Source organism: Zonotrichia albicollis, chromosome 1 (assembly GCF_047830755.1).
Source record: "Zonotrichia albicollis isolate bZonAlb1 chromosome 1, bZonAlb1.hap1, whole genome shotgun sequence".
Taxonomy (NCBI): Eukaryota; Metazoa; Chordata; class Aves; order Passeriformes; family Passerellidae; genus Zonotrichia; species Zonotrichia albicollis.
The window spans coordinates 17,489,456-17,517,088 of NC_133819.1; the positions used below are offsets into that span (position 1 = coordinate 17,489,456).

At 38.3% G+C, this 27,633-nt stretch overlaps 1 protein-coding gene across 5 annotated transcripts in view; it reads left to right on the plus strand.

The window, feature by feature from the left end:
- Positions 1 to 17,975, plus strand: part of PRTFDC1 (phosphoribosyl transferase domain containing 1) — a 43,075-nt gene extending 25,100 nt beyond the window's left edge. For 3 of the 5 annotated variants that reach the window (XM_005480328.2, XM_074534912.1, XM_074534917.1), the window contains 5 exons: positions 12,059 to 12,076; positions 13,495 to 13,577; positions 14,004 to 14,050; positions 16,012 to 16,088; positions 16,718 to 17,975. In XM_005480328.2, coding sequence (XP_005480385.1) covers positions 12,059 to 12,076; positions 13,495 to 13,577; positions 14,004 to 14,050; positions 16,012 to 16,088; positions 16,718 to 16,765 — 273 coding nt within the window. In that variant the 3' untranslated portion in view covers positions 16,766 to 17,975. Of the gene's footprint in view, positions 1 to 12,058; positions 12,077 to 13,494; positions 13,578 to 14,003; positions 14,051 to 14,703; positions 14,811 to 16,011; positions 16,089 to 16,717 lie in introns of all 5 variants that reach the window. The other 2 variants (XR_012578972.1, XM_074534907.1) reach the window with 2 other exon arrangements.
- Positions 17,976 to 27,633: the final 9,658 nt, after the last annotated feature.

Sequence of the window (27,633 nt, forward strand, 5' to 3'; positions counted from 1 at the left end):
TTAGAAAGAGGCTGTTAAGGAATAGTTCTTAGCTCTGTTAATAGCTCTTCAGAATAATATCTCCTCTGTCCTTCTCTACAATATGCTTTTGTTTATAAAATTATTATAAGCCTGGCAAAAATGTATAATGACCCAAACCACTGAAAAGAGAAATATGAGAGTTGGCATATAGACCCAAACTGCCCAAATTGTTACCTGAAGAAAATCATCCCCCATTTGAAATTATTCTTCTGTAAAGAAAGTCACTGAGGCAAGAATAAAGTTTTCCATGGCACACATCATTAATTAAGGTACTTGAATAATGAAGCCTGATACAGCTTAACAGTCTAATGCTTTGTAAGCATTTCTATCCAGAAAAAAATATAATTTAATAGTCATGTAAGTATTGAACATAAAGTTTCTCAGTATCTGATTTCATAGTAAAGTAGTTAGTTTTCAAAGTTACTTTAAAGCTGAAGTGCTCACTTGGGTAAAATTTATCATTAATGTTTGTAAAGGGGAAAACATTTTGAAAATGGGATATAATAAATTACTGTTAAGAAATCTGTTTCACAACAAGATGGCAATGAAAATGTGTGGAGATGAGGTGAAAGAACAAATAATATAAACCTGCTTTGTATCAACACTGTAACCATACTGTATAATACTGTAAAAATTCCTGACATATTTTCAACCATTTGTGACATTTGAACAAAGTAAATTTTAAAGCATCTAGAAACTTCAGAAGGTTCAGCTGTACCAGAGTTGTGAGTAGCACTGCCATTTATCTCTTATAATTGTATGCATGTATATTTTGTCTGAGAAGCTTAGGATCTGATTTTGTAGTCCAAAATCTCTAATGACAGGAATAATTCTGTATATCACTCCATATGTAAAACATGTCCTGTTACCTTTCAAAAAGCTCCTATACCACTTTGACTTGTCTCCTTGCAAATGAGACAAGTTAGATAAAAACATAAATTTAAAGTTTATATATTTTTGCAATTAAATACTTATTACAGTTGTATAATATATTTCATGTCAAATTAGATCCATATGTACTGTCACTGTCCCTATTTCTATATAGCATAGAAAGTGAACAAAATAATCATTATTAGTTTTTAAGTTAATAAGAACTTCAAATCGAGACAGAGTAGTTATACAGTTAGTACTATACAATTATGGAGCCACTGAATTTTAAAAATTCTGTCAATTCTTATATGCCAGTGGTTTTGTCATTTTCAGTGAAGTGTAGAAGGTCATAAATAGCCATCAAGAAAAAAAAGAAAATTAGTATTTGTGTTTTCCCTGCACTTGGTTGTGTTAGTTTGAGAATTCCATCCTTACTCTGATGGTCTCCTAAAATGACTGATCAGCTCATACAAAAAAGAACTTTCACTCAGAAGAAGATATCCTCCATGCAGCTCTTCTCAATTCCTTCTGGCAGGATTTGTGCTATAAAATCTCCAAACTTCTTTTATGTGTCTTGCCTAAATCAATTTATCCACTGTCTACCATTTTCTTTCCCAGCTTGTCATTTGGGAAGATGTTTAAGGAACAGAAAGCATTCTCACTTTCTTTTCTTAAGCCTCTCTTTTCATTCCTATTTTATTGAGCCATTTTCTATGCATGTCATAGGCTCCAGCAAGAGTTCTGAGAGCTGTTGGTCATTCTCCTAAATATGTTAGCATGTCAGTATTTAATAAACCATGCATGTGGCAGCTGTCTAACACAATGTTTTATTCTCTAGATTAATATACATATTATTCTCACCATTCCAAGTTTCTTTCTCAGAATTCTGTTGGTTCTATACTTATTCTCTCCATTAGTATTCACTGTGTTGACTAATGTTGTGATTTCTTCCCCTATATGCATTCCTTTCCAGAGTAATGCCCATAAATTTGCAGAATCAATAATGCCATTCTCTTTAGAACACTATGTACATGAGAGACAATTTATATGACAATAAAGATATACAAAATTCACTATAAACTTTGGCAATAGTCATGTCCCCCACTCACCTCAACATCTTACTTTATTCCTGTCAGATATGCAGCCTTGCCTTTTTCATCTTCTCAAAGGTTGATTTTATTTGTCTTGAAGCAGTGCACATCTTCAGCACCTCTGCTTAACTGCCAGATTTAGTCACTTCTGTTGTTCTGCCTTTTTTCTTAATTAGATTTGATACTGTCTGTTCTTCTGACAGTTGCCATCCTTAACTGTTTTTTCTGAAGCAAAAGACACTATCTTTTCCTTTTCCAAAGTCAATCACCTTTCTTTGCACTTCTTTCTTAGATAATCTGTTCTATTGTTCATCATTATTTTCTTTTGTTGTTGTTGTTTTGGAGAAAGGAAATAATAAAAAACTTTTACAGCCTTCCTATCCCATTTTTCACATGGGCTCTGCTCAGCCACTATCTGCTTGGTTCTACATCTTACCTGTTCATAATCCTATTTCACCTATGTCCAGAAAATCCTCATCCAATTCCAGATGACCAGAGGAGTGTACTTCTTCATGCAAGTGAGAAATGGAGACATAAGTAATTCCTGAATTACCTTTAGATTAATTATGGTAGTTTGTTCTATTTTCATGCACAAGAGAAGGATGCTGTGAAGATGGCTGCAAGTGGAACATGACTGTGCACAGCATTTGACACAACACTCTCTAAGAACAAAGCATCAGGTCCTCCATTATGTCCCCACTCTGTTTTAACTCTTAGTGATTCTGAACTTGTTTTGCACATTTTAAATAGCTGGAGTTTGTACACATGGACTCTTAACACATTAACCAGTTTGCTCCCATCAGCAGCTGCTACTGATGCTACTGCCAAGTGTCTGAAAAAAAAAACCATTTTTGAGATGTCATATCTGTCCTTCCAAGTATGCTGAAAGATGTGGATGAACCCAACAGAAAAGATGAAAATCAGATATATGTGACTTTTTCTAGAACTCTGTAGAAAGTTCCTAGCTAGATGTCTCATTTTAGAGAAGGCTTTCATATTATTTTCTGACATTGTGATGAAATGCTAATATCTGTGGATTTCATTCCTGTGTGCATAACATAAAATTATTTCGCTTCTCACAGGAGTCCATTTAGCTACCTTTGAACCTCTTCACTGAAACTTTATGCATTTTTATTTAATTTTTATTTGATGGTGATTCTTCAGCTCTATGGCACTGTCATAAAATGTCTTGTTTAACCACTGGTACCTGAGGTTCCACAAATACAGTGCTAAGAAAGCAAGTACTGCATGTGTGATGAGTAAACTGATAATCCATTAAAAATTCAGTTTGAAGAATCACATTATCAATTTATGTCATTCTGATGATATGGAGTACACATGAAAAGGTGTCTTCAGAAAGAATCTAACTGAAAATGCAGACTACTGAATGGAAATTTATCTAAAGGGAATCAAAATACACTATATTGTTGCTTTTAATCCCCTTATTCTCATAAAACAAAACAAAAAAAGAAGTAGAGATTGATAAAACTGAGATTTTGTGGGGGGAAGGTGGTAGGGCTTTTGGGTTGTTTTTTTTTTAATAAATAGGCTTTCACTTTTAAGAAGTGGAAAAATAAATGAACTCACCTTTTCTTGTGACTGTGTATCTATGCACATTTTGCAAGCTGGTATCACTAACATGTTACAAGTACTCCCAAGTAGTTTAAGAATAGTTCTATCCAAGAAAGAGACAGGAAGGAACTCAGGATATTAATGGGGATTTGAAGATAAAAGTATTTCCATCAGTCCAAATTATGCCAATCTTCCCACATTAGGGTTCATTTTTTTCCCTTTGTTTTTTTTTTCCTTCCCAGGACAGTTAATTGGCCTGATCATAAACAGGGCTTTGTTTAGAGATTCCTTTATCTTAAGGTCCAAAAGCATCTTCTGGGTGATTAGAATGAAGGGTTTCAAATGATAATTTCTTCACTACAGTACCTACAGTGTATCTTTTAAACTACCAACAATTTTGATTTAGAGGCTTGATGGAGAAGCCTCCATATATCAGGCATGTTATACCAACAGTCAGCTGTCATCACTGCTAAAATGGTGAACCTAATTTTCTTTTCTGAATGTGAACAGTTTTTTGCCTTTTACTGTGGCCTTTTTAAATACCTTTACCTACTGGATTAAGCTGTTTGCAATTGTCAAATTTATATTGCCATATGGTTGCATATTTGCCTATCACACAGTCATTACTTAAGCTTCTTTTAGATAAACTAATCCATTGGAAGCCTGCTGTACAGTACTGGCATACTGTAGGATGTAAATGAGACAAGGTTTGAAGGTGGAATTAACAACATGAAATTATTAGTAGGCAACTGATGTAGTTGGAAGAAATGAAATTTCAAGCATGCAGATCCTTCTGTTGGTCTGAATAGAATCAGCAAACGTCAAGCTAAGTACAGATTGGGAGAAACTCTTCATTTTAACCTAATGTGGTAATCAGACAATTTGGGATAAGAGAAGCGATTGCCCTACATAATCACCTGCCCTGTGACCAGAGGGGCAGATAAAAATGTTAAGAATTTCTCTGAGCTAAAATAAGAGAGGAAATTATCAGCTGTGGAACACTGATAAATGAGTTGAAGGGCAGCTGCAGTGGAGGATTATAATGTGCTGTAAAGGACTATTTTATTCAGTCCATGATTTCGAGTGCATACAGCAGTTCTGAATTTTTGTTCCCAGGCTCAGCTGTTGAAGGTATTTTGTGGTCTCTCTCAGGCTGTGGGCTGAAAGGTCAAAGTTCTTTTGTGAAAAATGTTCCCCCACTGGGAAATGGGCTGTTAATTAAATAAAAGCTATTACTTCCTGCTACAAACCTTACTTCACTCTAAAAGTATTTTTTTCAGTTCTCAAATAATTTTTATTTTCTCAGTTTTAAGTTCTTTCTGTTCTTTTCTTTCTACTAAAGCATAAAAATGTGTGTATGCTATTCTGCTGATTTTATGCTGAAACATTTAAGGAGAAAATACCTTCTTTATGTACCTACCTGATTTTCTTGCTATATATGTGAGGGCTGAGTTTGTCCTCTTAGCTGTAGTGTTGCATTAAATGCAGTTGTTTATTTAATTATTAAAGTAGGCTTTCAGGGAAATACTCCCCCTTTCTAAATGTGCAGCTTAGAATTTTTACCTTGTTAAAATGTCACAATTTGTATTAGTTCAAAGAGAGTTTTCCTCAAAGTCTTACTCCATGCTAACTTCAAAGTACTACTATTTCATAGCAATTTTCCTTTGAAAACAGTCTTCTGAATGGAACATACAATCCAAGTCTAGAAAAAAAATTGTTATTCTGTTCCAGGAAGATGAAAAATAATTTCCATAGCCCTTACTACTGTCAGGCAGGAGGCAGACATGCTCTCATTACTCTGCTTGGTCTTGTTAGCTGACATTGTTCCATTTATTACTGACCTGTGGGAAGGTAAACAATAGAAATGTATTGACTCAGTGCTGGGGTAGTTTTCATCTTACTGCAAATCAGGATTTTTTTAAATGTACTGTAAAAACAACATACTTTCCTTCACTGTATAAATGTGTGTGGCTTTTAAAAGGAGGAAATAATAGATTTTCAATTTTTGCATGTTTTCTGTTCATTGTTAAAAAAATTAACATTCGCAGAGAGTTCTCTTTAGCATGAGAGACAGATTCTCATGCTACCTGAGGGTTAGAAATTATTTCTTCCGTATTTTACATAGTACTAGTATTGTCAAAAACCTCCTTTTTCTAGATGACCAAAGACATGCTGCTATGGGCCATTTTTACTACTGTCTAGAAATGTATATGGAAATGCAAATTTTATTTTTGTGGAGATCCAGCTCATACCACAAATATTATTTCTGCTCAGTTCAAATGTTCATGTACAGAGTTGCAAATTGTGTGTGCCCTGATCACTCAAAACTGGAGAATTTTTAACTTCACAGCACCCCTTTGCATTCAAAACCACAGAGGACAATTATAGGACCACTGCTTTTTAATGTTTTTATACAAGATCTGGGCTCATCAATTGAATGTACATTAAGAAAATTTGCTAATGATGATAAAGCTGTGAACTTCCTCAGAGGTAGAGGGGCCTTTTGCAGAGAAATCTGCATAGGCTGGAGAGCTGGGCAATCACCAATTGTATGAAATTTAACAAGATTCTCCATCTGGGACAGGCTAATCCCTATTATATGTAAAGACTGGGGAATGAGAGGCTGGAGAGGAGCACCGTTAAAGGGACCTGGGGGTCCTGGTCCATGGCAAGCTGAACCTGAGCCAGCAGTGCCCAGGGCCAACCCTGTCCTGGGGGGCATCAGGCACAGCATGGCCAGCAGGGCAAGGGAGGGATTGTCCTGCTCTGCTCTGCTCTGCTCTACTCTGCTCTGCTCTGCTCTGGGGCGGCCTCACCTCGAGTGCTGGGGTCTGCCACAATGCAGGAAGGACTTCTGACTATCAGAGTGTGTCCAGGACAACCAGGTTGCTGCAAGGGCTCAAGGGCAAGACTTCTGAGGAGTGGTGAGGTGACTTGTGTTGTCCAGCCTGGGAAAGTGAAGGCTGAAGGGTGCCCTCATCACAGCCTACATCTTCCGCAAGATGGGCAGTGCACACAGCTCTCTAGGGATCAGCAACAGCAGAGGAAATGGAATGAAGCCATATCAAGGGAAGTTCAGATTGGACTGTTGGAAAAGGTTCTTCACTGAAACTGTGTTCAATTCACTGGAACAGGCTCTCCAGGGAAGTGGTCAGGGTCTGAAGCCTGTCAGAGTTACAAGAAGCACCTGGTCAATGTCATATGGTTTAGTTGTAGGTAGTCCTACAAAGAGCAGGGAGTTGGACTTGCTGGTCCTTATGACTTCCTTCCAACCTGAGGTGTTCTTTGACTCTGTGTTACACCAGCCTACCTTCTGCCAGCTACCGGGTAAAAAGCTGTGTAAACACAGAATGAATCACATCCAAATCTGAGCTCCCAGCCATCCCTCTGATCTATCAGTAATGGCAGCTGATTCTTTTGCAATGTTGATTCTTTTGCAATGACTCAATAGGAAGGTGTTTCATTCTCTGAGGCCAACATCCCTTTTTATTTGGACTATGTATGAAATCTTTCCAGAACATATTTTTAAAAACTGACTGTATTCTGTCTCACTCTAAGATATATTAGCACCATTATTAGATTTCTGGATGTACTTCAGAGATTGTATTGGTGAACATGGCTCTGCTCAGAAATTAAGCCATCTTTAGTCTAGTCAACATGTCAGTAAATATTCCTATACACTGTTCTCTGAGTTTTAAAAGTAGATAGAACCCAGAAGGCTGGATTACTTTTCTTTTCATGTGGTTTCCTTCTTTGTAATTGCTTCAAATATATCTGAGAGGACAAAACATTCTTGATCTATGTGGTATGGGAGCTACAAACACACATACTTGAGAAGGATCTTTTCTTCAGTGTTCTTTAGCATCCTGTTTGTCCAGCTATCAGTGATTGCTGCAGCACCACAAGCTGATGAGTTTTACCAGTCCCTGCACACCAGCTCACATAGGGACTCACAGTGAAGCTCAATAAGGTCTTCCATGTAACTGACCTTTCACAAGAGATGCTGGGAGCAGCCAGCTGTGCCTTTAGGATGATGGTGACATCCCTGACAATGTACTAATTTGTTGTATCCGTTGCATTCTTCTTTCATCCTCTGCAATCCATCTGATCAAGGATAAACTAATCTATTTCAACCAGTTTTAGCTGGGCATCACCACTATCTAGTCTGGGACACTGTATATCAAAACATTTCTTGGCAGTTTGCTCTTCTACTTTGCTATTCCATCCCTTTTCTGAAATCATCTATCTGTAGACTGCTCCAGCAATAGAAAGGCAGGGGACAGGCAGCAACACAGTCAGTTTCCCAGCACAGTATTTTGTAGGAGAGGGTTTGTGTACCAGAGGATGGCAAACCACTCTGAATGTCTTCAGTCCTAAGCAGCAGTTAATGACTGAAGAGTAGGGAGACTTTAGGCACAGTAACCCTGCATAATGATAACAGAGATCAAAGTATCACTCTGAACAGTTAGGATGCCTACTTACTTATAGTAACAAAATGTTTTCATATCTAAATATTTTATAGTAGCTTTTCCACTGCAAAGGCCTTACCTACATGATTTCCCTGTAGTACAGAAAATCCTCATCTGTGTTTTGGAAATAATGAGAATGGACATAATACAAAACAGCAACTGTTTTCTAGGCCATAAGATGGCCTAGACATCTTATAGGAACTTCCCCAGTGTAAATGATTTGCAACAGTTGGACTCCTTGACTCTATGGATGAAAGACAAAATCCTTCCTTGTGAAGTTAGTCAATCTTACACATCAGCTGAAGTCATGTGCAGGTGACTATCACTCCTACAGCCAGACAAACCTTTCAGGCATGTCTGGATCCACATTAATCCTCTTTCCTTCATATGAGTCATTTCTGATAAGGAGACATAGACAAAATTGAATTTCTGTTAGGTGTGTGACTGGTTGGAAAGCTGTTCTCCAGAAACAGTTAATTATGCTTCACTGTCAGACGAGATGCATTAAAGCATGCTCTCCAGGGACTATACAAAACTTAATTCATGATTGAAAAGATGAAATTAGCATTTAATGGTACTCATACTACCTGGAAAAATACTATAAGATATAATGATCTTAAGAAATTATTTTAAGAATTTGGTTCAAAGAATGACATGTAACAACAATAAAGATGAATACCAACATCTGTGTTTATACAGAAATAATCTTTTGCATAAATGCAAGTGAGGGAGGACTGACTCAGCAGCAGTCCTGGAGACAAAAGATGTATCACAAGTTGCACATGAGACACCAGTATATTTTTATATAGTATGTAAGTGTTGTACTGGGATACATGGAAAGGAGGATTATTTATAAACCATACAAAGTGGTTCTTTTATTCCTCTTGACACTGGAAAAGACTCTGGTTTGGAACACCACAACTGGGGAAGGATTCTGACCAACTGGACTAATTCCAGAGGAGAACAAAAGAGTGATCAGAAAGCTAGGAAATATAACTTGTGAGAAAACATTAAATAAATAGAGGCTGTTTAATCTGAAGAAGAGGAAATATGTCTTTCAAATATAGAAGAGAAAAGAGAAGAAAAAGAGCATTTTCCATGTTCTGTTCAAAATAAGATCAGGCCAAGTATCAACAGAAGTTTTCTTATTATATTTTTGCTCTTAGATAATGAGGTATTGAGACATATTCCCTGGGGAGATTCTGAAGTACTCATCATGTTCTAGAAGAGGTAAATCGGATATCTGTGAAGGATAGTTTAAAATTTCTGCTGTAGCCCAACAGAAGATGATCTTTCATGGTTTCTTCAGACCCATTTTCTATTAGGTCTATGATTATTTTTTCTCACAAGTTAAATAGTAAGGACTGTGTAAGGACATACTCCTTATTGGTTAGCCCAAATTCCATGGCCAAGGAGGCTGCTGTCCCCTCATTCTGTCCAACTTTGTGATTTCAACATGTGAGCAAGCAAAAGAATCCCTTAATCTTGACAGAACAGCTGAAGCAACTGTGGTAGCAAAGAAATTTATTTATCTGTGCATGAAATGTCTCAGGACTTCGCTGTTCTCAGTCTGTCACAGTGCACTAAGCGATGCACAGATAGATGCTGATGGCCATGCCCTGTGTCCCTTGGGACCTTACTCACACCTGTGGGCACAGGAACACCAGCTCAGCCCTGGGCTCTTGGGCCATGACTGATCTGTGCTCTGTGGGTACCGACCTTCAGCTCAGCTGCAGCCAAACCTGTACATGACTGCAAGCATTGGCCCAGACCTTGACTCACAGGCTGACTTTGTTGAACCTGTCTCAAGACTATGGACCTGCCTTGAGATCTGTGGGCTGTGTTTGATCATGGTTACTCTCATTGGGCCTGGTACTAAAGGGTTTATTTCCATTTTTAGTTCTGGTGAGGTTCTTTTCTTGTCAACTCTTTTGCTCTCTCCCTATATTATATATATATATATGTGTATGTATGTTTGTGTATGTATGTGTGTGTGTGTGTGTGTGTGTGTGTGTGTGTGTGTGTGTGTGTGTGTGTGTGTGTGTTTGTGTGTGTGTGTGTGTAAACAAATCAATATTTATATATATCACCAGCTGCACAGGTTCCTTGGGGTGGTTAAGCCATTACTCCTGCACATTATCTTCAGGTGTCCACTGACTGAATCAAGTAATTTCCTTATGCCTCAGACCCAGGTGTCCTGAGCTAGTCCTCAGAAGTGTTTTTCCCACTTATGACTTCATACAGGAAGCCAGATGAGATCCAATTGGTTTTGGATCCAAATGGTTTCCTTCAAAAACTGTTCCTACACACCTGTCATAAGCTTCTCCTGAACATGGTTTTGGCTCTTCATCCCATCTAGACAACTGATACACTTCCATTCTTTCTTGAAGGGAGAAGTTTCTAGAGGCAGGGTATCTTTAGACTTTTATTAAGAGGCCTTTAACTTTTTGCCTTTACAGGACTAGCTTGAGATCCAAAATTGTTTGTGTCAGCAGCTGAGAGGTTGAAAGTCAGGAGTGCCAAGCAGGATAACCACCAGTGAAACCTGTTATGAAAACACCAAAAAGGAGCCTCCCTCCAAGATTAATATACATTCCACCAGAGCTCAGTCTAAATTAGTGGCTTTCTTGAGTGGTATCTCCATTGCTGACATTTGCTCAACTGCTGCCACGAGTTCCCTCCACACCTTTACCAAGTGTTTTACCATTTCAGAAGCATCCAGGTATAATGCAGTGTGTGGTAATGTGTTTCTGCAGTGCTTAATGCATGAAGTATGCCATGTTTCCCTACCAAGCACTGTGAGTGTTAGGAATAGCTGCAGTGTGAATATAAATATGGATAATCTATATTAATAATTTCTGGTTTGAATATTTAAAGCTATTTATGTATTGGTTAATGAAGCTGTTAAAGGTGTGCTGGTTGTGAGCATGCTGCTTTCACACACTCCTCCTCTGTGTGTCTGAGTCTCTCTTACTCTCGGCCTTGGGTTTTTGTTATGGAAAAGGAAGTTAAACAGTCCCCTTGTTCTGTATGTAGCAAAGCCAAGCAGCCTGACAGAAAGGAAGTGGAATGTAAGCTAGGCTGGTGGATACTGCATGGATATGAAACTATGTGGTCTGGAGGTTTTGCAGGACACACAGTGTGCGCATCCATGTAAGGTGTATACACTGATAGATAGATAAAGGTATTTGTGAAATAACTTTCCTCTTGCTACTGCAGGTTTCACTTCAGAAAGGAGATCTTAATGCAATATTGTAAGAGTCCATCCCTTTGATCATGCATATGATCATGCCTACTAATAAATAGATTTTTATTTATTCTAATAAGGACATTGCATCTTAATATTGCTTTTAGTAGAAGAACTGAAGTCTCCTTAGACACTGTACTTCCTGGAACAGTGATGAACCCTTTCAGCAAAAAGGATTCAGCCTGTGTGATGATACTGTCATAAAATTTGACATCACTGCTCTTGGCTGGGCCACTCCCCTTCTCTTCAAATAACACTGATTTCAGCAGCAGTATCTGAAGAGAAAGAGGGTGCTTTGCAGTATGAGAGTGGGTGTTACAACTTGGCCTCTAATCCTTTACTGTGAAGTTGCTTGAGTGTGGGAGGAGGGAGGGAGGAAGAGCATTTATTTCAGAGAAAGAATATTGTTGTTGTATTCTCATACTAACATTGGAAATAGTATTTTAGTGAACTTTAGGGTACACTGCAGTACACAGCTAGAGATGCTGGAATGAAGTAAAGCTCATCCTATTTGGATTTCTTCCATCTAATTTTATTTTCCAAAGCTACATCCGTTCTTGGACAAAGAGGATAATCTAGACAGAGCTGAATTAAGTTGTGGTCCCTGACTGCAGGGCTTGCTCTTATGGCTGGCTCTTTTTCAGGGCGCAGAAATGAAACAGGAAACTCCTTGTGTCCTACTGTGTTGTATATATGTACATGGACCTATCTTCATTTCCTTTTTTTAAACATTTATTTCTTTTACTATGTGAATATTATGTAATTGTATTCCTTTTTGTTTCTTCCAGAATGTTCTAATTGTGGAGGTAAGCTGGGTGCTTATGTCATATTGTACTTAGATAAAGTCACACAGCCAATTTATGATGGGCTGTTCAGTTTCTAAATCCTGTCTGTGTTTACACTTCTTCCTGGGAAGTGGTGAAGAGGGAGAGGGGTTGATTTGCTTAATGGCCTCTCAGTCTTTTTGCAATTGCATGACAGATCAAACTACATTGCTGTCACTCTAACTGGTGCTCTGCCTCGTGATACCCAGGAGTCTTTGTTTCTGCCTTATTTGATTTGTTCTTTCTGTGGTTTCATCAACTCCTGTTCTTCAAGTTGTTCTGTTCCTTGGAGGACAGTGAATCAACTGCAGTGATGCCCTGCATTTCTCAGGTGCATGACTGAAATGGTGGCCCTACATATGCTTTACAGCCCCAGGGCTGTTCACAGTCTGGCTGGGAGTGTCAGTCCTTCCCTCAAGGCCCCCCAGCTTCTGCATCCAGCTCTCCCCCAGCAGTGTTCCTGGGCACAGCACATCACAGAGCTGTTGCTGATGTAAGTCAGCAGTGTTCAGTTGTAGAGGGAAAGAACATGTCACCTCACTGCTGCTACAAATTCTCATATAATTAAGATAGGTGATTCTCTTTGAAAATGTTGAATAAGCAACTGGGGAAGCTAGAGAGCAAATTCGGATCTGCCTGGCATTTCAGAACCAGCTTGCTTGCGTGGGAAGTAAGCTGGACAGTGTAATGAACTGTACACTGTTGAAATTTCTTTTCTTAGCAAAGGATGGAAGAAAAGCCATCAGCCACAGAGATGGCTGGTTACCTGAATAGCTGCTACAAACTCCAATTTACTCATTCCATCTGCTTTAACAGAAATTAAACATGTCCAAGCAAATTGCATATTAAACAGCTGGAGGGCAGAGACAAGGTGTTGCTAACCTACCCCCAAAGTTCAGATCAACAGCTGCTCTCCACAGTCAGTTTTCTAGCCAGGTACCTATAGATCTCATTGAGATGATATTGGATATGGCAGCTCTGGAGAAATTCCATTTGTACTGTGCTAGTACAACAAATAGGGCAGATTTAGCCCCAACATGGAGACATGGTGACATACTGTGATCTCAAGCACAGTATGAAAAGTCTAATCCCTGCATCCTTGCAGTGTCCAGTAGAGTCAGCTCCAGTCCTGAGTTACATCCCAAGTACTTGCAACACAGCTATTTTCAAAAGGAAGTGGACAGTCCTTGAACTGATAATTTTATGAATAGAAAGTGCTTGCTTCAAAAGTGTAAGCTCAATTATAGTCTTTTTTGGATGTGGTTTACAAAAATGTAATGTACTGGAAAAATAAATCATTTCTACAAAACAAGAATGTGAAACTTCTCAGGCATTGTCCAGATTTCCTCCTTTCAGCTTTCCTTTGTGTCTTACTTACTTTATTTTTCTTGTTTTATAAGGATATTGTTGGAACTGGAAGAACCATGAAGGTTCTGCTTAACAATATAGAAAAATACAAGCCAAAAATGATTAAAGTGGCAAGGTGAGTAAAAGTATCACAAAATTTAGTAATTAATTAGTCTAGTCCAGCATATTTTCCAGATAGTTTCCCATTCAGACATCCTGCTTTAGCTTGATGCTGCAGTATGAAGGAGAGCTGTGCAGAGGAGCTGCCTGGGTCACTGAGGGGAGGGTGAAGGAAAGGAGGGGAAATGCTTTTGTATTGTTCTGCTTGGCAATGATCCTCCAGCCATTTCAAGACTGGCACTGATGGACTGGGGAGGGGAATACACCCAGCTCTTCCCTGCAGTCAGGATGTTGTCAGGAAGAGAAAAAGAACAAGAACAGGCACTCACGTGGCTCAGATTTTAGATAAAGGGAATAGTTTTATGTGTGTTATTCAGTTACATATCTAGATTTAAATGAGGTTATTTTATTTTTACTGAGGTTATTTTATTTTTACTTACAGTTTGTTGGTGAAAAGAACATCTCGGCCTGATGGGTACAGACCAGATTGTAAGTGTTCTGAAAATCTCTACTTGACAGTAGAAGTTGCCACTACTCTGTCACTTGCCTTTCATCACATTCTATGGACTGCTAGAAGCATTGTAAAATACCAATTGTCAGTGGGTCTATGGGATGCAATGGCAGGATTTGTATAATTGTCATTTGGAAAACCTACCCGACTTAGGTTTTCTGCAGAATCCAAACTTTACTGGGAAATTTTGAAAGGATTTAATTTCATCAATGAAAGGTGAGTGTTTTATCTTCTGTCTCTGACAATATCAAAGAGAATATCCATTTCTTCTTTTTCCTTCCTCATTGCATCTCTCTGGAGGAGCTGCAGGATTCCATCTGAGCATGAAAGGTGTTTTATTGTGACTAAGTGTTAGCAAGTTTTGCATTTTTTTATTCAGAAAAGCACTTCTATTTTTAAAAGTATTATTGTTCAAAGGAAAAACACTGATATTATAATTAAATCCCACCCCCTAAAAAGCAGAAGATAAATTGGGCTTTTTAAACTTTCCCCTGCTGTTCAGTTTGCACCACACCAGCACCACTTCTCTCTAAATTACTGGTCCATTACTGTGTTATGATGAAGCTGTAAATGGAGCTATACCAAGCAATTGTCATTTTAGACTTATTTAGAATAAATGATGTAATAACAGGTATGTGGCTAAATAAAATCCATCTAGAAGAGATCCATCCAGTATTTGCTACTGAAGAAGTCTCTGGTCAGCTGAGCTGGGGAGGAGGGTAGAAGGAGAGTAGGCAGGTGAGTACCAGGAGGCAGCATGAAGGGTTTTGATTTGGGATGTGGGAGAGATGGAAAATCTATGAAGCAAAAGTTACTTAAATGTTGGGCATGGCTGTGAGGTTTTAGCCCTGTTATCTGAACTATGATCCAAACATTTTGTTGTACAACTTTTTACACAGTGGAGTGGTATTTTTTAACATTTACAATTTAACCCAGTAAATTAAGGCATATATTTGACTGGATTAACTAATGTTAAACATATGAAATAAGCAATAAAATTACTTCATGAAGGGTAGCTTTATATTTTTATATATTAACTTTTGAATGAAACAAATTTTATCCTTGTTCATTCATAGTGTGATGAATTTTATAAAACATCGGAGATCTCTTTTGTAAATCACTGACAGTGGTGTAGCATTTCTTCACTCGCCTAAATTTACAATTCCAAAGTGCACATAACCTCCAATCTTAAACAACTGAATAAATTCCTTACCTGAATACCTGTAGAATTTTTTATGTGGACCTATTTTTGTGTCTGTAAGATTGGGTTTTCCTCTAGTTATTTAGAGAACAATTTGGAAAGAGTCTAATTTGTTTTATGTTGTGCTGATATTGCACAGACCTTCATGCTGAAAAAGATGCATGTCTGTGCTTGGCTTCAGGTGTGTGAGTTGTATAACTGAGGTGCACTGCATGCATTTACTTTGTTAAGCATGTGCTTGAATCTTCATAAGGTTGGGGCTTTAATCTGAAAGCATTTGACATGTTCTGGTAGCACAAAATACGAGATAGGTTTTACTATTCTTAGCAGACAATATATAGATCTGTGAAAGTTACTTCTGATTTAATATTCCACATATTTCCATCATTACTGTGATATGGGACAGTAATCTTCACACATAGATACCAATGGAGCTTCCAAATGCAAGCAGAATGTTCCAGCTCTGATTTTGGCTTCCTTCCACAATGTGCCAGTGATAATTTTGTACAAAATTATCCTCTCCTCTCCTCTGACTCTTCACATCCCTTTCACAAGTACTCTATGGCTGGGAACTGGTTATGGGGCTACTGCTGACCATGATGTCTCAATCAAAAGTAACATAGCCCCAACTGACTACGTATAAGTAGAGTTTGCTCCTTGAGAACCACAAATGAATTTAAAGGCTTATAACTGCCACTGATCTTATATTGATGGTGTTTGTTATTTGTCTCACTACAGATTACGGATTTGAAATTCCAGATTTATTTGTGGTAGGTTATGCCTTAGACTACAATGAGCACTTCAGAGATTTAAACGTAAGTTTCTTACAAAAAATAGTTTAGAAAGTCACTGATCTACATTTTCCATATTTATTCTCATAAATATCCCACAATCTTTCTCCTCCTGGGGGCCCTGTGGAGGTGAGTCTTTGACATGGTTGGGATTTGGGATCCTTTCAGTGAATGCAGAACTCCCTGCAAAACCTCAAATAATCCAAAGGAGTTCTTTCTCAGTACTTTGAACAGTTCCCTCCCCCTAAGAGTTCCCTAAATTTCCATCTTCTGGGAGCCTGGGGCTTCTCAGGTCCAACATTGCCAGTATGTGCAGAGACAGCAGCAAAAGTAAAACACAGGCACAGGTCAGACGGGTTGTCTGAATAATGTGTTGCTGTCCCTTTTCTCAGAGAAGTGAGGATGGAAAAAAGGTGCAAACCTTTCCTTTGCTGCTTCTGTCCCTCCTAGGGGAGCATCTCAAAGCTGGGAATTCCAAGTGGGAAAACTTGCTGTGGCTAGAAAGTGAAATCAGAATTCACTTCCAGTTGTCCAGAAGGGAAAGAGTAATCCTAAGAGCACTAGGTTGGCCAAGCCTAAGTATTTGTGAACAATTAATTAATAATTAATAATATACTCAACCATACTTTTGCAATCTGTTCTGTTTTTTTCAGCACATATGTGTTATCAATGATCATGGCAAAGCAAAATACAGAGTCTGAAGCAGTAACATCCACACCTGAATATTTCTGTGAAGCAGAAATTTGACTACACTCCCGCAAGCATCTCCCAGAAAAGCAATTCAGCTGGCTTGTGTGTCTTTCAACTCAGTATAATAAGGGCTTCACTCTAGAGATGCTGATGAATATTTACAGAAGTGAGAGGTCTTATCTAAAATGTGAAGCATAGGAATTTTACAGTCGCTACCTTTATTAAATATTAAAATCACCCACCTAAGATGCCTTTTGACAAATAACTTGTCTGCCTCAGGTCTCATTGTGAACACATCTTCTTTTTTTGCTCAGTTCTTCATTCTACCTATTGCAATTCATGGACTTTACTGTGTCACACAAAATAGTTCAAAAGTGCCATTCTGTACATGAGGATTATTTTACAAGACTTTATTGACTTCATCATGCAAAATTGAAAGCATTATTTTGACTTAATTCCACAATTCAAAAGTTTCAGTGGAAGTTCTGTGTTGTTTTGCAGTTCATTACCCACTCTTCAAAACAAAATTTTAGCTCTCAGAATGTGCTGAATTAGAGTGCAGGTCAAAATGATCCTTTGCAAGACACTGTTGATCCAGAATTGGAAGATATCATGGTTCTGGTGTGTCATGTAGCCATAGATCTGACCTGTTTAATGTGCTGAATTTTAATCAAGACAAACCAATGCCAGGCAGGTTTGAATTTCTGCATGATGTCCCTTTCTTCTCTAGGATACAAACAAATATAAATATTAACAGTGCTCTCGTGAGATTATAGTCTTAACTAAACCTCATTAAGCACAAAAGTTTAATGTTAGTCAGACAATTATTCAGTTATTATTTGATTTTTTTAATGTGTCTAAGTAGAGACTTTTTGTAACCATCTGTCATGGAGAATACAGGTCTGACAATGCTGAAGGCTTGTATAGAAAAAGAAGGAAAAATATATAGGACAACATAGAAAACCAGTTAATGCATGAGTGTTGTAGACTGTAGACTCCTTCCTTTATAGATCATGTTTGAAGAAATTTGTGAATTTTATATACTGTATTAGCTGTGAAAAGTTTAATTCTGTATTAAATATTATAAGTGTTCTTAACAATTTCCTGAGGGAAACCAATGCAAAGTGAGTAGCTGTATCAGTAGCTTTGCTCTGAACTGTGAGAGGCAGATTGTTACTAGCTGCAGATTCCTATAAACTAATAAAGAAACATTAGAAATACTTATTACATTGCACAGTTTTTGTTTTCCTGCTTCAGCATATTTTGCACATCCCATAAAAGCTTTTTAAAAATATGCATTTATCTGGTAATCTAAACATACCATAGGTATGTATTCTGTAGCTGATAAGCTATTGTTATTTGTATAAAATCCATGCATGATGTTAAGGGAATGAAAAAGATTAAAGAATTATGGTGATTGCTAGAGAAATGCCTTAGCTCATTTCTACTCCTTTAACTTGTATTTTAGAAGAGTTCTGTTGAAAAGCTTTCCCTCAGAATAAATTTCTTCTATTTCAGAGAATAACGCATACCCTTACAGACCCTGGAAGAAGCTGCTGAAGAATTTAATTCCTTTTTGTTTGATGAGAGTGGTAAAGTTTTTCTTAATGCTTCTGACTGCTATTAGTAGTAATGACACATTGCACAGACTGACATGCTTAGACTTAAGCTTAGTCCAAGACATCCATTAGTTTTTTTTTTCTCTCTTGAAAAATTTCCAATTCACCTTGATACAACTATCAGCTCTCAGCAACAACAATAAAAATTTAGTGAGTTAGTGTAAAATTAATGTGAAAATATGAATAACTCTAGATATAAATCATTCAGACAGTGTTAAAATTGTTTAATTGGAAGACTCAGATTATTAAAATCTACATACTAAAAAGAAAAGATCAGATTTCTAGATATTATGAGAACTGGAATGTTTCTTCAAATTCCATTTCTTCCTGTCATATTTTTAACATTTAACATACAGATTTCATTAGTGAATTTGCATGTGGAATTATTCTGTGAATAAGGGGGGTGTTCTCTTCTAGTGTCATATTGAATTTTGTACCTGTATTTATATGAGCCTCTCCAGGTATCTCAGCTGCCATCCACATTACTCTTTGCTTGAAGTACTTCCACTTGAAAAATCAGCTTTCAATTACTTTAACAATCAGACTCTGAAAATCATTAGTGTAACTAAGGGAACAGGTAATCATGCATGTATGACTGATTAATATTGGACTTATTGGGTACTCTTTGGTGCGCTCAGAGAATTTATTGTCTTGTGTTTTGGTAATGTTGTTGATTCCACTCCTTTAACTAAAAGGCCACTAAGTATTTTTTCAGTTGTGGTTGGATGCTATGACCCACAAAGCTATGTTTGGATTTTGTTTAATCAGTTCAGCAACATTTGTTACATAAGAGGAGAAGATGTTCTCTAAAATCCATTATTTTCCTTGGACATTGTGTTTACAGGCAGGCTTCCATTTTTATCTCAATTTTTCTTGTTGTGCACTTAACATCAGCATCTTTTCCCCACCTGTTGAATACAAATTAGCATGGACAGTAATTTTGTTTAATGTGACAAAAATACTTATCAGCCATCAGGTTTTAAACTTTATTCATTTATGTCTGATTCCAAAATATCCATAAGTGATTTTCTGGAGAGAAGGTCAAACTAGGAAGAATAATTCCTGCACGTTGGTTAACTGAAGATAAATTAGGATTTCATGTTGCAAACCATAGATATAGTCGAATATTTAGTCATTTCTGCCTAAAAAGTAGAATTTAAATAGTCTAAAAAGTCTGTAATTATGATGTCTTTTCAATTGAATCAGCTGCTGTACTCTTCTAGTTAGAGCTGGACAAAGTAGGAAACAGTGTCTGATTGATTGATTGATTGATTGATTGATTGCTATTAGTGTTATATTTCTTGACCATGTTATGTTAATCCTTGAAGTGTTATTAATAAATTTGTATAATGTAAAATTCCAACATTTCCCCCCAAATAGAATACTAACTGTATGTGATATTGAGCTGCAGAACAGTTTCTGATCTGTGAAAAAGTGAAATCATCACAGTTTATGCACTGTGTTTATGCACAGTTTTATATATTAAAATCCTTAACTTTGAGATGTACTTAGGTGATGAGTCATTACTATTGCTGATATATAAATTGATATGTATATATATAGATGATCTATCTATGATTCTTATATCTATATGCATCTGTAAGAATAAGATATATTTAAATACAAATATTTGCAATTCTAAATTTTAATATTTCTTTATGCTGAAGAAAGCTGAATCTGCTTCTCTGCATATCTTGCATTTTGATTTGCCCAGAAAACAGAGCAGTGAAAACCCCTGTTGTAATCAAACTTGTTATACATGCAAACTGTAATTGATTCTAGCTGCCTTGAGAACTTTAATTTTCAGTTTCAGTTAAAAATCAGAGTCTCAAAAGAGAAACATTACAGGGTTGTGTAGCAAGAGACAGAAGGATTCCTTGCCCTTTTGTAAAAAAATCATATTGGAGAATGCTTTCTCCTTCTTTTACCTTTTAAATGTTTTCCAAAACCTCTCATAATCTAAATATAAAGATCTGACATGAATGCAGTATCTCCATGTACTGGGTAAAGTATCCTAAATTCTTCTTCTCCTTAAATTGGAGGGAGAAATGTAGATACATAAGTTAATGTAGGTGTGTGTTAGCTCAGTCTTCCAAAAGTCAGCTCTGGCTGTACCTCCACAGGATGAAGGTGGCTGAGTCAGCCTCCTCCTGTGCTTGTCTCAGTGTCCCCATTTGAAACCTTGTAGGTGAGAGGAGCAGGCTCTCAGGTGCTTTAGCCAACCTTTCAAAACACTGAGAATACAGTGGAGGGAAAATAAAAGCTTGTATCCTAATTTCATGCACTTTTCACAGTTCTTTTTTAATGCCACGTGCTTTCCCCTGGGCAGGCAGCCTTGTCCAGCTATCCCAATACCTGGCTGAGATGTTTGCACCACTAGGGAATGACTGCTGTGCTTGCCAGGGATATTCAAAGCACTGACAGCACCACAGCAACACTTGGACAGCTAGAAAATTTTGGTCACAAGCCATAAACTATACTGTGGCATTATTTTGTAGTGTTAAAAGGATAATTATTTATTTAGAAGCAGCACTTATAAATGATTAGAAGGGGAAGACACCCCAAATAAGGAAGGCAATACAAACAGACTGAGGAAAGGTTGTCCCTTATTTTGCAGAAAACACACAACATTTTTTAGAAGGGAAAAAAGGAGGCATTAGTTGTGGGTGAGGCTCTGTGAGGCCTTTGAAGGCTGTCAGCTGTAGTTTGGATGCCTGTGCTGTTACGCAGAGCTGGCTGACCCTGCCTTCCTTTCTGTCAATAAAGCTGAGCTTGGTTTCTTTGTACCTTCTCATGGACACATGCGTATCCGCAGCTGAACCTTTCACTGCTGCCAGCAGTTGTTTTGGAACACCAAGGGGTTTCCAAATGCAGAAATTTAGACTCAATTAGTTAAATACTTGCTGTCAAGCCTTGTTCCTTCTGCTGCTGCATGGAGCAATGAGCTACTGACAAACTATTGGAGTCTGCAGTACAGCGATTTATGTCTAATACTAAGTTTTGGATACTGTTCAGAGGATGACCTTTAGTTTGTTTCAGGAGTGGCATGAAAGTTTTCCTCTGTTTTTCCATAGCACAAAGAAACAGAAATTACTTTAGTACTGTAGTTCTGGAAGTTTGTCTTCAACCTGCATGACTGGGCCTCTGATAATGGTAAGAAAGTCTTGTTTCTAACCATGACACAAAATTTCATTAAATGAACTCATTACTGCATGTGTTCAAAAATACATTGTCCCTACTGTTAGTAGAGCTTTGTACATTTATCAGTGCTGTTAAGTCATGAGGTTACACAAGGGACAGCTATTGCTGGAAGACATATGTTATGCCTTCATAGCTATTGAATTTGCATAGAAAAACATTGGAATTCAGCTAAGATGTTTTGGAACCAATGCCAGAAAACAGAGTTATCTTGAAGTGCCTTTTCTCAGCAATCTTCCATTTTCCTAAATTTCTAGAAGCATTACTGTCTTTTCCTCAGATTTCTTATCTGCAGTTACACATTGGTTTTATACTCTATTCTATCACAATGTCTTTTAAGCAAGTCCTTTCCAGTCCTGTGTTTTTAAGGACATTCACAAATGCTTGTTATTTACCAGGAAACTTCAGCCCTTTTTCTGAAACATTCAAGAGCAGATTTTCAGAGGTGCTTATGCATCCAAGAAAATTGCATAGGATTTCACCTGCTTGGATAGGTGCCTAGCTGCATCCTTCAGTGACCATGTACCTTTGAAAATATGTTTTTTGCCTCATCTGGATAGACTGGGGAAATATGCAGTAACATAACTTGGGATGAAAGCAGGAGGATGTCACACAAAAAGAAGAGGCAAGCACAATCATGTCATTCTTTCACGTGGGCATGAATATCTCTTTGTCTTTCTGAATCATGCAAGTGTTTAATTGATTTATTTGTTTGGGTTTTCATGAGAATTATTGTAGTAGTGTTTCTGCTCTTTCTTAGGAAATTTGGAATGCAGTGAGAGTGCTCAAAATTTAGCTTTTGGAAATAATAACTCGGCATAAACATTAGCACAGAGAGACAGAAAACAGATCAGCTATAAAGGAATATTCAACAACAGTGGCAGCAGAGTCAAGGGGAGTAAAAAATGAAGTGTCATAAAAAAACCCTGAGCCATAGAGTATTGATTGGAGTGGATCCACCAGTGGGTGTACAGGCAAGATATCAAAACTGGTTAAATATGACCTGCTGAATGAGTGTGGAGATGGGAGCTTTCTGCTGAGAGCCAGTTTGGTCCTGGGCCCATTTGTGCCATATGGGAAAGAAAACCATAATAAACTGAAATTGTTTATCTTCCTTCAGAGGCATTTCAGATAATAACATGATGCTATTAACTGTGTTCAAGCTTTTAACTGCAAACACCCAACTGAAGCTTCCAGTACTATTTTGCCTAAACTGTAGACAAGACAATCTCAGCCCTGTAAAGTCAATCTCAACCTCTCTGTTTTAAATTTAATCAAGTGCTAGACACTGATGTTACTCCATCTGTGTAGATTCCAGTGTTGTTCCTCAGAGCCTCTCTGTCCTATTTTCTGAGATTTTAAGATCTTTCCATCTCAAGCTTTACCCCTATTCCTTACATCTTAATTCATCCCAATTCCTCTTAGCCTATTAACCAATTTACAAGCTTAGCAGATGCTGGGAGAGAGGTGAAGAATGATCTGCAGACAGACACTGCTGAGCTTGCAATCCTAAGAGAAAACAAAACCCACAAAGTGCTGAGATACTCTGTGGGGTGGCAGTCATTGGCCTTTCATGGGAGATTTTAAGAAAAGTAGCAAATATTTAACTTTAGGAGGGGAAAAAATCTTTGTATCCCAAAGTGTCAGAGTAGAGGTGACTGGCTTGCAGGGCATGGAGGGGGATTTTGTGCCACCACCACTGCCCAGTGTGGTTTTGTTTGCTGCCAGAGCTTAGGCAGCAGCTGGAACACAAACCAGCACAACCAACATCCTCCTTTGCTGCAGCTTTTCCAGCTCCAGCACTCAGACAAACACAGGACAGGGTTTATCCTGGTCAGGTCTGGCACATTGTTGATTCTGTCAGGCCTCAGCCATATCTCACAGTAGTCTAGCCAAAATATGCCTCAAAGTATTTGAATATTTTCCCCACACAAGTCACAAGCTGGACTCCAAAGCTAGCAAGTGTTTTCCTGATTATGGTCTGTTTTATTTATAGAAAAAGAGTCAAACATAAAAACACATTTCCTATGCAGAAGGGAAGAAGGAAATCAAGGGACATCATGGCACTGCCCCAGGCAGATCTGAAGTCTTTGGTTGGGAACAGATTCACCATGGTTATTTTCCATCCCCTAAACTGTGTTTAGACTGTCTCAACTTCAGCAGTCTCTGAGACATGTAAATTATTTTATGCAGAAGGACGACAGTATTTTGTGAAGCCAAAATAGGTAGTGAAAACTGTGTGTAAAGCTGCTTAGGAAGGAGTGCATACTCTGTGTGTTTGAATGGGACACTCACCCCACACATACAAGCCCCATTCCTACAGAGGAACTCACCCCAAGTTAAGCCCCTATGGAGTCTGAGCAAGATTGTACCAACAGAATTTTGTTAGTGTAGGTGTACACATGAACATACTGTCATTTTCAATATGGCTGTTATTCCAAACATCCTTTTTGAGTCCTTTTGCCTCCTTTAATATGACATCAGCCTAAAATTAGGAATGGTGGTACTATGGTTAACTACAAGAATGTAAATTTTGGGCACAAAATTTCATACATCATGAAATGTGATGGGAAAGCAGCCATGCAGTTTGAAGTGAGGACCACCACAGGTTCATCCATCAATGTTTTCTTGAAGTCTCTGCTGCTGAGGTAAATCTTCATTACCTGAGGAGACAAAGGCACATTGTAGCTCTTCTCAGCCATTATTAGGCAAACTTTTCAAATTCATAATAATTTACAAGGCTCATTTCTAGTAAAGCAAAAAGAGTAGAATATAAACTCTTGTTTATGAATCATAACAATCATCACAGAGCACAGCTGCTTTATTCTCCTCTGTAGTTCACCTGCCCATGAATTGCAAGGCTTTCTCCCTTGAAGCTCTTCAAGACCAACCTGGCCTGCCTAAAGCCACAGTTTCATCCACAGCCATTATCCTGACAGAACAGCCAGAACCTTTGTGTCTTCCACCTTAATTTGCTAAGAGAAACCCTTTCCCAGCCAAAGCACTAAATGATGTAAAATTATTATCAATTATGTAGTGCAGGAGTGGCCACAAAGTACTGGGTATCAGCACAGCCTGTGGGGTAACAGGCTTGGGAAGAACTGGGATGGGATAGTGCCATTTTACCCTGCCATTCTTGGAAGGGCTGGGCTGGCAGCATGAGAAGGACAAACCAACTTTGGTTTATGCAGCAGCCGGAGCACCTCATCAGAAGCACAGTGCTCCCTCAGGGCCCAGAGCCTCTCCTGGCAGCTCCCAGTGTCAGCTCCAGCACCCTGCTGAGATCTCCTGCTATTTTCCAAGCTCAGCTCCCAGTGTTGGAGCAGATGGGATCACAATTTAAAACTGTAAAGGTGTAGGAGTTCGTTTTTCACCAAGAACAAGCTCTAAATAAAAAATGTCATCATGCTACCTTTAGAAACATCCCTGCCCTTCTCCTGAGGGTTTGTGCTGCTCTCCCTGGCTGCTGTTGCTACCTTGGTTCAGCTTCTTTCCTGAACCAGTTTTTCTCACCCTCCACTGGCTCTTGCTCTTGCCCAAGACTGCTTCATAAATGTGTTTTACAGCTCAAAATTACCATTCCTGACCTACCACTCCCTCCCAGCCTGTGGCTACAATAATAGGGTGGGTGGGAAAAAGTTATTTTGAAAATCAAGAAAGTAGGTGATTTCCATCTTTAGATTTAATCAAAATTATAGTAACGAGATATGTGAAACACCAAGGCCTGGCTGATGTTCTCTGTTGCTGCTGAACAAAGCTGCTGCCTTCACTCCTTCAAAGAGTTTTGCTATACAGGGGAATGCAGTGTCCTAGTAGGTAATACTGGAGTCATTGTAAAAATGCAGAGCAAACAGATAAAAATCTGCCAACTTGTAAATAATTATTTAAGAATTTAGAGTTTGGAGAGATTTTGGCTTTTTAAAAAATTTTCCTCTTCCCTGACACACTTTGCAATGGTCCCTCACCAGCTTATTTTCAAGAGTCTTCTAATTAGTAATTCCAGGAAAAAACACATTTATCATTTGTTATTTTGTCTATATGTTCACCTAAGTTGAAATTCTTGGGAAACTGCCATCACTCTTCTGAATTAATTCATATCAGATTTGCTCTGAATGTTAGTTTTAAAATAGGCAGTTAAACATTCAGGTGTCACTATCTGCATTAATTGCATTATGAAAGACAAAAATAATTCTTATTTATGTATAATGTTCTTATAATAATCGTTGTTAGTAGAAATGTGGACATAGAAAACAGCTCAAAAAAAAAATCAGTTTTTTCTATCCCTGCTTTGATAAAGTCTCAGCTAAAAGGTATTTTTATATTTCTCATATTCTCAGTGATTTTCCAGAATTCTACCTGAACCCCTGTGTTCAATGTTTTAGGTCAGTAAATTTTAGTCACACAATTCCTGCTCACTGCATGTCAAGTGTTCTTCATTAGCTCTACTTTACAGACTTTAGAAATTCCAGTTAGAGGACTCCTCACAACTCTGGTTTTAACTTAGGATTCTCACTTTTTATACTTGCAGCAAGTATATTTCAAAGGTGGCAATGCAGATTGCTCATCCAAATTAACTTTCTTGTTGCCCTCCCTTGTGCTTTCCACAGCAGCTCATCCAGCTCCTTATTCCTGCTGATACATCTTGCCTGTGTTCCAGTTGGATCATGTTAAGCTCTGAATTATCTCAGCAAGTATGGAACTGTTTCCTCTTGCTCCTGTGACATTTTATGGACAATAAGGCAGCCTTGAAGTGACAACAACTGGCTTTAGAGGAATATCCTTCATCATTTCAGCCCTTCCGGCCATGACAATAGGATAGAACATACGCTGGGCCTCATCTGAGTTCCTGCTGCAGATTTCTGTGCCAATGCCAGAGATTGCTGAGCTGCTTTTCCCAGTGCATTGCAGTCAGCAGCTGTCTCTGCAACCCCAGGTTTGCTTTCTGGACTGGGCAGGTGTAGGGGGATACAGTATGGGAAAATGAAGGTGGTATAGAAAGTAATCTTACCCCCTAAAGAGTTGCAGCTGAGCCAATTATTAAGCATTAGGAGCAGGCCTGATGTTAACAGGCCACAGCTGTAGCCAAAAAGAAGAGTGTTATAAAAGAGTGGATTGGGTGGATGAGGGGAACTGGAGTCCCTTGGCTGCTGTGAGGACAAGGAAGAGTCAGTGCCTAGAGGAGCTGCCTACAAGAAACATCAAGGAGGTACAAAACTCCAGCAATATGGAACCTTTGTAACGTGTGACAACAGGCAGGAACCTGCACAAGCTTTACAGGCTGCTGAGACCCCACCTCACCCCCACCCTTGGGACTGGTTCTGCACTCAGGCACAGCACAGTGCCAGACCACAGTCCAGTGCCCTGGGCCTCTCCTGATAGTTTTAATTGTTTGCAACACTTGGAGAAACTTCTGGAAGCCCTGCTTCTGGATTTAGTCTGTTTCTCCTGTGCATCAGCTCTCTCCTCTTTTTCTTTATAGTTCTGTCAGTCTTTTCAAAAACAAGAACTTTTTTTCCTGACAAAGCCAGATTCTTGGCACATTCTTTCAGCATTCCTTTGAACATCCAGTCAGCAAACAACATCAGAAACACTTGCCTGCCCCCTCATTGTTTCCTGACCCTGATTTATGAGAGGTCAGTGTGATAGATGTTTAAACTAACCACAGGCTCAATTTATGCCAGGCCATTCTATCTAAGCTTTCATCTCCTATTAATAACAATTTTAAACAATTCTATTGCAATTCAATTAAAAGCAACAGCTGTATGCTTTCAGCTCCCGCCCAAATATCAGGTATTGCTGAAGGCCAGATTCCACCCCTCTTCTCCTTTCTGGATATCATCTTCTCTTCTATATCTTCATATTTTCAGATTAGTCTTGAAGAACGTGGAAGCTCCTCTAATTGAGTGGACAGCCAAGTGCAGTGGCATCCAAGAGAAAAGCACTGCAGTAGATAAGACAGTTACAGGTTGGCCCTTTGCAGATATGTCTGAGCTGGGTTTCACAGCACAAATCCAGGATGTGGGCAAAACCACGGATTTTCTGTTTCAAAAATTGAGGAGTTA